The sequence below is a fragment of the Copadichromis virginalis genome, linkage group LG18, assembly GCF_057382275.1.
Source record: "Copadichromis virginalis isolate Kocher_CV1m ecotype Utaka linkage group LG18, C_Virginalis_male_GT1.1, whole genome shotgun sequence".
Taxonomy (NCBI): Eukaryota; Metazoa; Chordata; class Actinopteri; order Cichliformes; family Cichlidae; genus Copadichromis; species Copadichromis virginalis.
In genome coordinates, this window is record NC_140635.1 from 8,369,075 (window position 1) to 8,385,347 (window position 16,273).

Sequence of the window (16,273 nt, forward strand, 5' to 3'; positions counted from 1 at the left end):
TAGGCCCTGACAGAGAGAGAAAATATCACCCCATCTCCATGATACAATTCACAGAGCAGAAAACTGTTCACCATAAATATATTTAAATCAAGTCATCTTAGATCTGGCCATATGACACACCTGCGCAGAGAGACAAAATATCACAGCAGTGTTTGTAGTGTGGGATATAAGTAGAGTATTCGAATACAGCTGCACTAAATTAATCCACCCCCATCACAGCCATTTGCTCACAACAAATATGACATACAAAATTGTCGAACCCCTCTACAGCCACTAATCCCTCGCTTTACCGAGCTCACTGGCTCATTTTAGCTTACATTGTCTAAACTCAGAGTCTAACTTATGACCTTGTTATGGATTTTATTGACCACATGACCAATTATTTTCTTCAAACTTTTTCAGAAGTACATCCTTCCTGTTCTGGCACTGGTGAGTCAAAACAAGGAGCCTTTAGATCTTAAAAAATTGAAGCCAATCTAAAGTGCCCTGAATTCTATCTAATGACCAGTGAGGGTCATCTCCTCTGTGGAAAAAAGACGTATGATTGTGTCAAACTCATTTTAGTTCAAAAAAAAACCACAGACAGCCTAATTTATTCTCTAGTGAGTTGGACGAGTAGAGCCCAAACATCCATCCATTTGTTTTTAACTATTTATCCATTTCAGGGTCACAGGGGGGTGGAGCCTTTACCAGTAAAACTATATGTAACAGCTGGCAACTTGCCTAACTCAATATTTTTACCTTTTTTAACTTCTTTTCAATGCTTTTTCAATCCTTTGGTGTAATGCTGGCTTTGCATCACCACACCCGGAATATTTATGCAGTATATTAACAATACAATTATGTCACTTTGCAATGTTATCCAGCAGGACGAACAAGACCGAGGGCAGTTAAAAAGGGTTCTTATTTATGTTCTTATTTAGCACTTTTCTACTCTTCCCGAGCTCTCAAAGCACTTTATGCAACTTGCAACACAGAAGCATCTTTTTCTATTCTGTTTCTATGTAAGTGCTTTCTATCTAACACTCACACACATTCACACTCTGATGGATGCAACTCTTGTCCAAGGATATTTGTCATGCAGACTGGAGCAGCCAGGGATCAAACCACCAACCTGTTAATTAGTAGATGACCTGCTCTTCAGCCCCAAGTCTTCATGTTTGACACTCGTGTTATAGAAGACATAATGAGCCTTGTCCTTATTTCATCTGCAGCTTCATTAAACATTTTCCTGATGGAGCTTCAGTATTTGGCTGGTTTTCAGCAATAATTCATTCCAGTGATGAATAACTGTGGGTAACACAACCTCCTCACCTTTTCATCTTCCCTCCATCCTCTCTGTGTTGATTAGCAGCACCTCAAGATTAATGACTTGTACATTTACCCTGAGTGGGTGTAAGCACTATGATGGATCAGGACTTTGTGCTCTGTTTTCTTGCTGCCAATGTTGGTATTTGAACAGATGCGTTTGACAGCTGGTACCTTCAGACAGGTTAGTGTTATACCGATGCTTTTCTGCTGTATCTTCCAAATAGATCAACACACTTATTTTATTCCATGATCACCCCCCAGTCGGTGATCTGCAAGATCATGATAACTTTAAGTTACTTATACTTCACCTGGGTGCCAAAATATCTAGCTAGTCATTCCAGAGTTTGTCTTTTCTTCGTCACCCCACTGAACATCTGCCCTGGCAGAGGAGACCAATGGGACAGGAGGGAACAGCTGCTGAAATGATGACTTAACCAGTGACAGCTTAATGTAACCTGTAAAATCACATTACCAATTAATCAACTGATTATTCAGCCAAATGCTACAAGGGCAGATGGCCAAGTAAAATAGATCTTGTATGCATATTTTTTCTTTTTTCTGGGTTTACAATTTTAGTCTAGATTTTATTTATTTTTATGCTTTGTTGCATATCTTCAAGAGCCTCAAAAACATTAAACTCTTCAGTTTGCACCTACTAGCATCAGCTAGCACTCCTAAACCATCACAGATATGTTTTTACTTTATTTTATTTTATATCAAATGCTTCTTTGTCTCGTATGAATTTTGTATGAATCTGATTCCTTTAAATGTTCTGTCACTGGTCCTCACTAAGCTGCCACCTTTTGATCTCGATCTTCAGTTTTGTGATCATCATGAAACAGTCCAATAGCTGACAATTTCTAACTAGTTCTAAGGACTCCACTATTTTCATTTAATATTAGTCAAGTCTAAGATGCTTGTGATTTTTGTGGAATCTACTCAGATTATTTTCTTACTGCTGTTTCAGTTTCGTCATTGTTTCCATATTTTCTATATAACTTATGTGCACTGCTTGTGATCACAAAAGTGTAACACAGAGTCAGACAGACCAACTTCAGGGAAAACAGTCTTTCTAATTAGGAAGCATAAAACACTGCAGCACAAAGCAAAGTGCAGAAAAATGAGTCAGGAGGGATTAAACATTTCCTTCTTTTTGAGGGCTGTCTTGTTGCCTGCTGCCAGTTTCATTTGCACCAAAGCAGGTGACTGAATTTGTAACTGGACAGATTCATGTGTCTAATCTTTACTGACATTTATTTTTGGAGGTGAGGTATTTATTTAAATCTTTTATCATTTTATCCCAGGGATCCATACATTTCCTTTTTCATTGAGACAATTTTTGTATTTTTACTGTCATTTTTATGTTTGGCTTTTCATTTTTTTGGGAACCCGTTGAGGAAAATGTTAATATATTTTCTTAATGGAAACTAAAAGTGACTCCACATGCTGAATATTACATAAAATTCAAATGCAAAAACAAGACAGACCATTGTTGTTGTTGTATTTTCAAACTTTTTAATAATCATTTTTTAATAGAAGAATATAACCCATCTAGGTTATTTTCATTGAGTCTCTGAGTCAAGAGGACAGGGGAAGCTTGCTTAAAGAGATCAAGGATGTGCAGGTGTGTAGAAGTGCTTTTACATTCAAGGGATAACAGAGGTGTGGCACAGCTGGACTAAAGAAACCAAAATTACCTTTTCAGTTTTGACTCATGTTACAGCTATTTAGAATAATCAACCTTTCTGTTTTTCATTGTTTGCACTAACTCTTGTCACACTTGTTGCACCTTAATTAGTAAGTTTTATTAAAAGTAGTGGTTTTAATAGTTTAGGATCAGTTGTGTCAAATGTCATATTAACTGACATCGGTTTAAAATGAGCCTGAAAGGTGCTCATTTTAAACAGTGATTTTAAACAGTGATTTGACAAAATTACTGAAGCATCCATTAGGAGAGGAGCTGAGGAGTAGAATCGAGGACGTACAATGAGGGAAATAAAAAAGGTCAGTAAACTAGATCTAAGGTTCTTAACTTAAAAACGATGACAAATAATTTACTCAATAACTTTCCAAAAATCTTTTGGATACACATAGAAAATGCAGACAAATCAGGGAAAACTTGAAATAAAGATCAGTAAAGTAATATATTCTAGCTGCTAAAGACCCCCCCCCCCCCCCATTTCAATGTGCCTATAGCACTGTGGAAAAGTAATGAGCTGTCCCTCATTTCTTTTTATATTATTAGGAAAATGCAAAATAGGTGCAGTTATTAGGTGCACTTGTTACCAGCTGGCAAGTCTGTAGTTCATACGACCACCTTTATTCTGGAACTCTACTTTTCAATGTTTAAATTTCATCAGCTCATCAAGATTCCTCACACCATGGGCTGAACCATGACAGAGCCTCCACCCTGTTTTATAGATGGCTGTAGACACTCACTGTCGTACCGCTCTCCTGAGCTCCACTCACTAGAAACAAAAATCTCAAATTTGGAAGAATTACTCCATAAGACCTGTAGCCACTGATTTTCAGTCCAGGTCTTGTGTAATTTGCCATACATAAGCCTTTTCTTCAGATTTCTGTAAGAATGACATCCTGACAGCCACCCTTTGTTTGAGATCATTTCTGATGAGGTTTTGGTAGCTCCCTGGTTTGGTCACATGATATATTAAAAGGGAGGCATAATAATAACAACTCAATTTGCTACTGCAGCAATAGGTGAAGTCTTTGACATGAACAGAGGAAGAAAAAAACGACGGGATTGGTCCATTAAAATGTGGTGGTTTGGTTAATGTGTTCAGATTTTCAGGCTTGTGATGGTTCTACATTTCTGAAAGTGAAAACACATATTTAATTTTTTAATGTTTATTGAGTTGGACATGTATTCATAAAACAGAGAAACTAAAATGTAATTTTTAATGTCCATGTGTTGAAGTCCATTTGTCAAGTGTTCTGACTTGTTTCAGCTGATTTCAGATACGCCACAGTCTCATTACAGGAAGTCTACAGCAGTGCTCATTTGTCCTTAGTGAATGCATCCATCACCATCTGTTATTTCTTCTGGAAAAATCCCATTATGGAAGCTTGTTTAGCTCCTTTATTTGAGTTTGCTGATGCTTTCTTTTGAGTTTTCTTCTCATCCTCTTTGCTACTTGATGGTTTTGCTTTAATGGGATCTCTTGAAGCTTGTTTGGAGGGTTTAAAATCATCTTCGGATTCAGAGTAAGATTCACTCACGTAGCCTTTTTCTGTCACTGTGGATGAGAAACAACCCAGAGTTACAAATTCATACAAAACAACCAAACTAATCAATCTACTGTGGACAAGAGGACACTGCCAGATTCAGCCTAGATTGCTGCGTTTCTCTTGGTAAGACTGATGGAACAGCAGCAGCGAACATGATGCTGTCAAAGAGCAAAGACACGTTGCCGTTAAAAAGAGTTCAGGTGGAGTGAAGGACAAAAAGTGATCCTTGCGCTTGCTCTGATCTACCACCTTCAACAAAATAAAACACAGCTCTCTGTATGCAGAAATGATACTAAACTATGATCTTAGTTATCTATGATTTTAAATTGCACAGCTTGCTGCAGGTTGACAACCGTCATCTCAGTGTTGAACTGAAGCCTGCTGCATGCATTGATGAGTTAATGTAATGGATGGGGTGCACTCAAATAGATTTACCTAAAAGATTTAGTAACTTAGCTTGTAGATTTAGATTAATATTAAATATAATTAAATCATATTAAATATAATAGTTAGATTAGATTTTATTATAATAATAAAAGTCAGACCTGTAAAAATATAAAAGCAGCTATTAAATCTCTCAGAGAAAAAACATTAAGTTGAGCATTGTACACATTTCTCACAGAATATTACTGCTCTTCCCTGGATGTATAGATTCCTCATAAACAAGTATAAACAAGTGAAGCGACTGTGCGCCTGAGTATAAGCATATAAGGAATATCCTTTATATGCAGACAGGACTAACAACAGCAGCGGAAATCTCCCAGCCCTGAGCTTTTGTCTCATATCGATTACTTGTACAGACCCTGACCTCTTTATTTAAAAACAGTCACATATACTGTAGCACTATATATAAATACATTAAAAGTGTTTGATTATTATCTGCACTGGTTGGATTTTCACTGTTGTATGTTTTTCATACCCATGCATCCATCATCGTCCAGAAAGGTATGAGACTTCATGACTCGTCTTCTCTTCCTTATTTTCATTTCAGAACTGCTCGGCTGTAGAATAACAAGACGCATGCTCCGAGTTAAATACATAAAAAAAAATACATTAAAAAATGAATGAAAGACTACCAAAGTTTCCAGTTATATCAAAACTAGAGTATCAAACACTTACATGGGAATGTCTATCGGGTTCAACCTCCTTTTTAGGACTTTGTGATGATGGTTCTCTTGTCACGACTGGCTGTGGAGAGTCTGGAATAACTGGAAGGGGGAAAACAGATTATCTTATCAATTTTGAAATGTCTACTTTTATAAGTTCTTCTTTTCCCAAAGACTGAAATGAACTGAAATAAAAGTTTTGTCCTCACAAGCCGTTTGCCAATCCAATTAATTACAATGTTTGGAATTGCTTTTAGTGTGCCTACAGCAGCAAAACTAATACAAAATATACATTTATATCTTTAATCCAATTATATCACTGTTTGTTCACTTTTAAAATAAATAGGTTTTCAAAATAGAAAACATCAGAATAAGAGAATAATATAAAATAAAAGTATAACCGTCTTCATCACTGCTGTCTGGCTCCGGTTTCTTAATCCTCCTCCTCTTTTTCTTCTCCATCTTCTCCTCTTCACCGTCAGAATCTTCTAGCCGCTTAGTTTTGCTATCAAAAAAAAAAAAAAAAAAAAAAAAAAAAAAAAAAAAGGGAATTAAAGAATTTAAATTAGATTAAAGCCAGAAATAAACACCCTTTATAACTTTTGAAATTACATTTCTAAGTAACAATTAGAGACAGGGAAGTGGGACTTGATTGAGGAAAGCAGATTCTTTTCATGATTAGAAAACTATTTCCTCATGTACTGAAAGGAATATTTAATTCAATTTGTCACATTTCCCACATGAATACCAGCACACACCTTCTGGAGTCTTTCTTTGTGTCTATTTGTGGCTCCACTGGAGCAACGGTTTCTTGCTTTTCCTCTGGTTTTGACCTTTCATGCTGCTGCGCTGCTCTGGAAGATGACTGAGGTGCTTCCTCCTCCTTCACAGGTTTCTCTGGCTTCTCTGAAGTAGTGAAAAAGAACAATTATTCAGTAAACATATTCAAATCAAATAATTACTGCTCATCTTTCTGGGTTACTTTTGTATGTCGCAAAACAGCATGCACATCGATAAACGTGGAAACTTGATTTAAAATACAAACTCAATTACTCACAACAAAACACTGAAAACATCAGATCACTGCAGCAAAAAAAGTTGTGACGTGGCATCCATGTTTTCCAAGTAAAACTTACCGGTAACATTTTTATTTTTAACCAGAAAGGTTTCCACTTTGCCTCAGACCATTTTAAATGAGCTTTGGCGGAGAAGATGGCAGGGTTTCTGGATCGTGTTCACAAGTGGCTTCTGCTTTACAGCCTCTACATTCAAAACCTTACACTCTATGCAAGACAAAACCGTTTTTGCTGATTACAACCTGCAGCACTTTGGTACTTTTTTTAAAACTTGTTGGCTCACTCGCTGATTATTTTTCACCATGGTGAGGAACACATTCAATTATGATGCTTTTACTAGGTTTATGTGAAATAAGAACATGACAAAGACAACATTCATTTATATAATGATGTGATTTGTACAACTGCTCTGAAAGGCAGATCGTGTGTCAAATAAAGAGCAAAATAGTACTACTACTACTACTAATAATAATAATAAAAACAAACTATGAGCACAACAGTTTCAAGGTTAAAATAGAAACCTAAAACAAAATAACAGCAGTCTAAACGGAACATATGAATTTTAATCCCCCTTTTAATAAAGCACACCAGACACACAATACTTTACTTATTACTCACTTAATGTTTGAGTCCCAAAGAAGTTTGCCACTGGATTGGCTTTTGCGACTGGTTTGCTTTTGGGTGCTTCGATCTAAAATACAAAAAACACAATTATAAACAAACAGAGCAAAAACTCGAGTACCCTGAAGAGCAACTGACTGCAGCACAAGGACAAAGTCGTACATCCTCTTTCTTTTCAGGCTTCATCTCTTTGGTGTTATCCTGACTCTTAGGAGCAGATTTGTTAGCAAACATTCCCATGATGCCTTTTGGAGGCTTGGCGGATGATTTTAAAACTGGGCTGGTGTCTCCATTCATGCCAGCCTTTTTGTTTTCAGCCTCAGGTGTAGGAGCTTGCTGGACTTCCCTCGCCTGCTGCAGCTCCACAGAAGACATGGGCACTGCGCTGGCACAGTGGATTGCGCTGTATCTGAAAAGCAAAAGAAAAATAACTATTAAATAATATAAATAACATTATGCATTAATTATGTTTTCATTCTAATAGTGGCTAAACTAATCTTTACACAGATGGTGTAAAAATGCTGATGACTGGTCACTGCAAATCAAAAAACACCATGATTAGCATACCTGCTGCAGTTTTTAAGATTGTCTTTCACAGCGTCGTAGTCCACAGCGTAAAGTGGGCCGCTGTCTCTAAGCAACGCTCTCTGGACGCTGTAGACGTGCACGCTGACTACCAAGCTCATCTTGGCTTTGAAATCTGCAGAAGAAAACGGCAAACGTGACACACTGCTGCTTCATTTACAACAAATATGTCATTAAATAAAACAAAATACAAAGAAAATCAAGACTCACTGACATAAAAGCATACTATTTATTGATGGTGATGATTATGAACTGAGGATATTACTTTCGAAATTAGAATCAAACAACGAGCCAACCTTGCTGTTACAGAGCAACACAACCGAATGATGTCATGTGAATTAATATTTACACACCTTCCAGCTGGTCCTCTCTCACAACAGACACCTTGTGACTCTGAAAAGCAAACACAGTGTAAAAAAAATCATTAAAGCTGCAGCTTTGGGCATGTAGAAAAAAAAGAAAAGAAAAGAAATCACAAAAAATGCTACAACAGGTCTCACCGTTTGACCGTTGTCCACAAATTTCCCTGACACAAGGTAGGTGGCATGCAGCTGAGCTGAACTCTCCTTCCTCTTGTGATCCAGGTAATGGTAGAGCATTCTGAACACAAGACACAACTTAAATGTATTTCCTAGGTAAATCTGTGTTTATGGCATTTATGTATTTATCAGCCAATGACACAAAGTGTTAATGATCTTTTTTTTTAAAGAAAACACACAGCACCTTTTTTTTTTTTTTTGCATGCACACACATGCCAAAACATGCAAACGTGCGCATGTCTTCATCTCACTACCACAACAAAAACGGTGCAACTCAAGTGCAGAAAAACTCAAGCGACGTTCCATTGGACTGTTACTGTCAAATGTAGTGCTTCTTTGGCGCTAAATACAGTAAACCCTAATTAATGTAAATTTGCGATTGTTGCTTGGACAAACAAGACATTTTGAAGATAGTAAAAATGTATCATATATTATTTTATTAGTTCCTGGCATGTCAAAGTAACCACTTACTGTTTTGCTGTGTTGACATGAACTCCAAGAGTGAGACTCAGCCATTTATAGGTTACCTGGTGTAGAGAAAGCACACAGGACACTTGTATTTACACAGAGACTATATGACGGATAATAAATATTATCCAAATATTGTCTTTGTTCTTTAAGGTACCGATTATTGTTGCTTTCCATTAAGCTACATGAGCTGGGAAATATCTAATACTTATCAGATATAAATAAATATCGACTTCATGTCAGTGTTTGAAATGTCTTTACTACAGCAGTGTTTGTCACGCACTTGGCGGTTTCCAGCAGTAACTGAAATTGGTCAACTAAAAATAAGCTTTTCTTCAATTCAACTGCCATTTACTACATCATAGCAGAGCCGAATTAACACGAAGACCCCTGAACATCTCCAAAATTGATAAAAATGCCCCTGGATACACATAAATTATCGTGAAAACCAGACAAAGTTAAAACGGCAGTTTTTTTGAGCGGAGTTCAGCAGCCAATCATGTCGAAGCCAGAGCTCAGCCAGAAAACCTCATCGCACAAAATGAAATACCGCGAATTAAGAAGGCACTTACTATTTTATTATGGTCATTGACGTATTCGTCAATATTATCCAAATAAAGCTCATCCATTTTGTTTTATTCTCCTTGAAAGCAGACGACTTGCTGTTCCAATTTAACTGCGCGGGAAAGCAGTTTATTTACTTCCTGTTGCATGTCACGTGTCCGCCCGTCCTTCCTGTGAGGTGAAAAGCTTTAGGCTGCCCTCTGCAGGCCAGACGGGGCTGTGAGTCACTCCCTGGATCAAATGAATGATAGAAGTAAAAAAAAAAAACCCAAAAAACAAACAAACAAACAAAAAAAACCAGGAGCTTCATTCATTTATTTTTTACTATATTCCACATACATTATCACTATTAATACGGTTTTTTGTACCCCAAAACCAACACGGGACAGTTAAAAATTAGTGCAAACTCTCTGAAACAGCAAAATCCACAATGTGAATGCAGTGGAGCTGAGAGAGCATCAGTTCATTATGGGCACTATAATGCACCTATGTATGTGGAAAACAATAATGATGATGGGTCTCCAGGGGCCACTTTAATGCTATCTCTTATTATAGTAGCCCAACAATGTGCTTCAGTTTTACCTCACCGTCTATGTGGGAGGCAAAGGAACAGTTTGTAGAAAATAAAGCAACCTTCTTGCACCTCCATCATATCAAAGAGCAATAACTACAACAGCAGCAGCCTCAGATTGTTCAGTAGAGAAGTCCATTCTTTCCTCATGGGGAGTCCGCTTGATATTTCTAACTCAGGCAATAATAAACTCTTTTGAAAATGACAGAACAAAAATGGTTTGCCCAGTGTGTCTTCAGCTTTCAGGCAAGTTTCTCAGGTCACAAGAAAAAAGGTATGGTGCTCAAAACATAGGATTATATGATGTGATAACATCATATGTTAAATGACCTTAGGCTCGTTAGGAAATAAAGTAAGGAAATAATGTAACTTCTGTCGGTGCTGTGCTTTTTTGGAAATCGAATTTCCCAGAGGAACCCACCCGAGGGATTAATAAAGTTCTATCTAATCTAATCTAATCTTTCTTCCTTACTGTACATCGCCTGTATATGGCTATTCCAGTCCAACTTACTGTTGGGCTGCACACCAGGGTATCTGTGGTTGAAGACCACTTCCATCTCAGTGCTCCTTATAGTTATTGGTGTTGATTGGCTCCCTCTCCCACCCCTAGTGTACTCTACAATGGTTTTTGTGACATTATGATGAAGAGGTCCAAAACTGTTCCTCTTTTCTCTTCGTGCTCAACTGCTGTGTCGTCAAAAAGTTTCAGGAACAAAGTGTCACTGTTGTGCTGATGTCTGAAGCCTGCCGTAGACAAGGTATATGGTACACTCAGGACTGTGTTAGAGACACTTTTCTGCAGATGCACATATTGTGGTCGGCAGGAGAGATACTCCAAAAACACAAGACCATTGAAGGATTGTAGTAAAGGCACTGGAGAAATCAAAAAATATGAATCTCACAGATGCATCGACCAGATATATATGTGGCCTCTGGATCGACACAGCATTGGTGTGCTTCATTTCTGTTGTATCAAATCTGAAAGAGTAGGTTCAAAAAGTTCAAAGTTATTTATTTCCTTTAATCAGAATGAAGTTTACTGACTCTCCCATGTTGATGGGGAAAAAAAACGAGACTTTTTGTCTCTTATGGATCAATCAAGAAAATTAAGAAGCTGAATAAATAAATAAATAAATAAATAATGTACCAGAGGAACATTTCTAACCCTGAACAAATGTGCTAAACAAGTAGAAAAGTAAGAATGGTTTTAAACAAGCGAATCCATATTATTATCGGACCATTTCGATTTCAACTCTAGCACATGCAAACCTATTGGTCCAAAAAGCCTTGTTAATGAGATGTAGCTGTCAAATCTGAGTGACACGCTGTATATATGATTATCTGAGGTGTGTTCTCAGAGTCTATCTGATGTAATATTTAGACTGAAGTAGCTCTGAGTCAGCCTGCACGGTAACTTCTAATAGAAATGTCAAACAGAAGGGCAGCGACGTGCAGCAGAGGAGGGAAAAATATTCCCATAATGATGACAAAGTACAAGAATAATTGTCTCACCTTGAAGACAGAGAGCAACACTGAAATCCTCAGGTGGATCAGATTTGGTTTAAATGAAGAAACATTGTGATCCTCTTTGTCTTTCTTCTCATTGTGCTGCACACAAGCACGTTTACCTTTTTGGCTTTTTTTGTGGACTTCTTTGCAATGGTACGAGTGCAAAAACGTAAACAATATATGAAAAACTGAAATTAAAATCCCCTTAAAGATGATGGAATCTACACTTACATTTGGACAAAGACCTTTTTTGCAGTTTTGCCCATGTGCAGCACCACAGATTTTAAATCAAAGAATCAATAAGCAGTTGAAGTCCAGATTTTTAGCTTTAATTTAAGTTGAACAAAAGTATTGCAGTAGCTATTTAGGATTTTTAGCCAGTTTTATACATAGTCCTCCAGTTTCAGAGATTAATAATAGTAATTTGAAAAGTTTTATGTGAGGTCCGTTCCCTTGTTAGTCCATGATAATATTAAACAGATAAGAGACCTTCTGTTTATTCCAGGTTGACATTTTCACTGGAATTCTCAGAATTCCAAAGGCAGAAGTTCAAAGGCAACTGATGTTAACGCAACAGACCAGGCTTTTTAGTTAGTGAAGACAAAACTTAAGGCGCAAACATGCAGCAGCTGAAAATGGCTTGAGTAAAGGCCTGAGGATACAATACAGCATTCGTTAATTTCCATGAGCTTCTAGATTTCAGTCAGTTATTGCCGTATTTTCATTCTTATATTTTTGTACAAACAAATTTCATTGTCTGAAGATTTTAAATAAAAATCATAGCTGGAATTATGTAGTTCCACTGCAGTGGTGTATAGAGGCAAAATTGTGTCCACAAGCATGTGGAACATGACTAGTCTATATATAATGTGCTTTTACATAAAAATCCTAATCTATGAAGGTATACACACTTGGATGTCAAATCATAAATCAATCCACTGTATTTCAAAGAAAGATGTATTTATTTATTTTTTTAAATAGATGTTTCCATAACACCAGTCAATTTTACAAAATCAGGTCACTAAACCAGGTCGGGTTAAACAAGGTTTGTTGTTTTAATGAAAGGATTCAGATTCAGTCAGCCGATCTGATTCACTGTAAGCAAAATCAGTGAATTGATATCAAACCGCAGCCCTCCTCTTGTCACACCAGAATGTCACTTGAGTGTCCCAGTGCCCCCCTCTGGTTGGCTCAACTGCCTCTCTGCTATGAACTAATGGGTCAAAAGTAAACCTCTGTAATCCAGCCCTGCACGTGAAAGAAAATCTGGATCTCCTTTGGTTGCACCTCTAAAAGCCAATGCTCATCACAGCTGCTTTCAGAATCGGGGTAATGTTTGATACAGTGTTATTGCTCCTTTTGCTGAAGTGTTTATGATACTTTTTATATTGCATTTGTTACTGTTCAATCCCCGATTACATCAACACCGTGACTGGCTGTATTTGCGTGGATCAAGGGGTTTATTATTGGTTTTATTTTACACTTTGTTTGCAAAACAAACAAACAATATTGGACGTGTCACTCTAGATAAGAAATTCAGTCCAAAGTTTTACATTACAGATGCAATCTCTTTGGGATGCAGTGGCTGTGCCATATTTAACATGCTGGTTCACGTGGACAGAAAAATACGTTTATGCTTGTAACATCTGGAATGTTGATAAGTGTCGGCGGTACCTGCAGGTGTCTGACACTCTGTGGCTGCCTCCTGTGCTGCCAAAACATCTCTGATCCATCAGGGCGTGCACGAGGTACCGCTGAGGGTGGTCTGTGATGTCTGGCACCAGGAAGTGGATGTTGGCTTTGGGTCCTGTGGGGGCGCTTCCTTAACTGAGGTTGTTCAGGCGCGTCCTGAATGCTCAGCAGGATTCACATGTGGTAGGTTTAAAATCTGGATCAGGGCCTTTGGCCATTTTGTTAAGTTCTTTGAATGATTGCTATCAGGGATGACTTTGACGTTAGATACACTTGACCTGCAGCAGTGGCATCAGTGTAGATGCTACCCTGACATGTAGTGCTCCACATCATTGCAGAAACTCATGCAGAACATTAGATGGTATCAAATCTTTCTTGTTTCTTACACCTTTCAGTGGTTTTAATGTTGTGGCTGAACAGTTTATTTGGGCGGTGTTGTGCAATCACACAAGTTTTGTTTTGTCACTGATGTGACTGTGATCTTCATAACATTCCTCTATGACATACTACAAGCTTCTATGATTTTAACTTTTTAATGATCCTCAGAACTTTTAAATATTGAAAGAAAACAGAGAAGAACTTTTGATTGCAGCAAGAAAGAAGGATGGTAAACCAGGATGATTTCCCAGACACCGGAGGAGAAAGGATAAAATGTCAAACTAGCCTCACCATTACTGGGATGCTCTTTTTGGCCGTCTCCTCCCACAACTCTCACAGCATTTAAGTGTATGAAAAACCAAGCCCATCCTGACCTCCCTGCCATGGCCCCCAAAATGTAATTAAATTCATTTGTTTCTAGTTCCCGTGATATAATTTGATTTGCTGGTCCGCTTTTGTCACGAATCCAACTCCTGTTGGGTCCTAACAGGTGACTGAACAGCTTTCAAAATAAAAGAATGCAAATAAAAAAATAAAAAATGAGCAAATACAAAACAATAAAATGTACATCTACCAATCTACAAAGAACGACCACACCGAATAAAAGAAAGTGGAAAAACTAAAATTGCTTTCACATCATCACAGTCGTATCAGTTTATGTTTATCTTAACTTTGACTGGCCTAGAGTTTATTTTGGAAAACTAAAAGTATACAGTATCTACACGATGCGTTAACACACAGAGGTCACAGTTTCTTTTTTATGTATATATATTTACATTTATGGAACACCTGAACAAGAACCTTGATCAGGATCACACCACACATACCAGATTACACATCCACAAAATCTGAATTCAAATCTGAACCACCAATGCAGTTCAGTGTATTTGCAGATCTGCACAAAATCAACAGAAAAGTTACTCTAAGATGAGTAATTTATTCATCCATTAATCAAACTGTGGGGCGGACTGTATGCGGATTGGGGAAAAGAGATTAAAACATAATTTACTGTTAATTTACTAAAGTTTGACTTGAATCCTTTTTCAGTGTTAATCATGGGAAAATTTTGTGCAAGGAGTGAAGTTTTTCTTGGCTTCTGAAATGGGGCGTGCCAGAAAACGTTTGAGAACTGGATTAATTATTCAAATGTGACCTGAAAACCCCGCAGTCGTGCCTCAACATTGTATTTTTTATTTTAATGTTTCTAGGTCTAGTTCCCCCATAATTAAACAAATTTTGGTCTTCCCATTATCACTGTTTTTTCTTCTTTGAGTCTCTGTGAAGAAGAGAGGGAATGATCTCTCTAATAGTTTGCAGACAGATCTCTGCAGTGCTCTGCAGCGGCAACACGATCCATTAGTCTCAGCACACTCAGATACTCAAAGGGACGTGTAAAATATTTGACTTGCGTGTGTGTGCTTAAAGAGCCCATGCTTTGGTATGGTTTTTGGATCTGATCAAATCTAAAATCTAAAGACCCAGTTCAGACAAACATCAAAAGGCAGAAAACAAACACAATTTTCAAAGGAGAATTACAACAAAAAACCAAAATCAAAACACATCGTATCAAAGCACAAAGTCCTGTTTTTATGTGTGGACAGTAAAATGGCAGCTTTAGAAATCAATCTGATGAGATCTTCTCTGTCTGGCCAAGGTTAAACCTTGATAATGGATTCTTTTATTAGCAATATCCTGGTATAAGAAGGAATCTTTTATTCAGCTCTAAGAAATATCTTATATACGTTTCAAAGGATGGTAACATTTTTGATTTTTTTTCTGCCGCTGTTTTCATGCCCTCAGATAACACATTCTGACTCCTCTGTTCCTTCAGATCAACAGGGAAGATATCTGTTCTCAGAAATGCATAATGAATGTATTAGATATCTATCATGCTGCCTGCAGGCTCATTTTTGAAGCCTTTCCTCTACACGAGGTTTTAGGTTTCACTCAACACAAATCCCCGATTGGTTTTAGGATCTAAAATCGATTACTGATTGCTCAGAGGAGACGATATCTCTGCGGATGCATAGACGCCGACACCTCCTCGGAGTGTTTGACAGCGGTCACACACCCCATTGCAACTGCCAGGGAAGAAGATGTGTGTGAAACAACATGTAGAGATCAGACAGATTTCCACACATCAACAGCAAACAAGTGACACACTGTGCAGCCTCCTACAGGTGCCTGGTTCAAAAGCTTCAACTGCTTGTCATGTCAGGAACCCCACACTTATGTGTTATGTTATGTTTTCCTCACAGCCACCTACAGAGAGGATTGTAGTCATTAGATAAGATGTTAAGTCTGAATTCTAATTGTCTTCGCTGCAGGTGGGGAGGTACTGTAACAGTGGGAGTGATGACATTTATCAACAAAACATGCTTTATACATTCACCCAGCATGCTGCTCAGAAACATCACAATAATAATAGTGGACTGTAGCTTGAGAAGAAACCTCTTAAGCACATGCCACTTTAGTCATACAGTAAATGGTCCATAACAAAGGGTGGCTGCTGAAATGTAAAACACATTTTTGTTTTTGTTTAAGGCATAGCCACTTTCTTCATTACCAGTTTACAAAACTGTAAGCTGACTTAACCAAAAGCAGGTT

General features: G+C 37.6%; 1 protein-coding gene across 1 annotated transcript; it reads right to left on the bottom strand.

The window, feature by feature from the left end:
- Window positions 1–4,160: 4,160 nt before the first annotated feature.
- Window positions 4,161–9,692, bottom strand: pold3 (polymerase (DNA-directed), delta 3, accessory subunit). Its single transcript, XM_085439453.1, has 12 exons — window positions 9,525–9,692; window positions 8,956–9,011; window positions 8,446–8,545; window positions 8,299–8,338; window positions 7,928–8,060; window positions 7,523–7,769; window positions 7,358–7,430; window positions 6,422–6,569; window positions 6,065–6,168; window positions 5,677–5,765; window positions 5,477–5,558; window positions 4,161–4,565 (listed from the first exon to the last, which is right to left on the bottom strand). The coding sequence occupies exons 1-12, from the start codon at window positions 9,579–9,581 to the stop codon at window positions 4,363–4,365; spliced, it is 1,332 nt and encodes a 443-aa protein (XP_085295579.1). The 5' UTR covers window positions 9,582–9,692; the 3' UTR covers window positions 4,161–4,362.
- Window positions 9,693–16,273: the final 6,581 nt, after the last annotated feature.

Bases quoted from the DNA above. Each gene is read 5' to 3' on its own strand.
- pold3 (XM_085439453.1), bottom strand. From the start codon at position 9,581: ATGGATGAGCTTTATTTGGATAATATTGACGAATACGTCAATGACCAT. The intron at 8,546-8,955 runs GTAAGTGGTTAC...TCTTGTGTTCAG, and splicing joins CATGTCAACACAGCAAAACA to AATGCTCTACCATTACCTGG. The intron at 6,169-6,421 runs GTGTGTGCTGGT...TTTTTTTGATAG, and splicing joins ACAAAGAAAGACTCCAGAAG to CAAAACTAAGCGGCTAGAAG.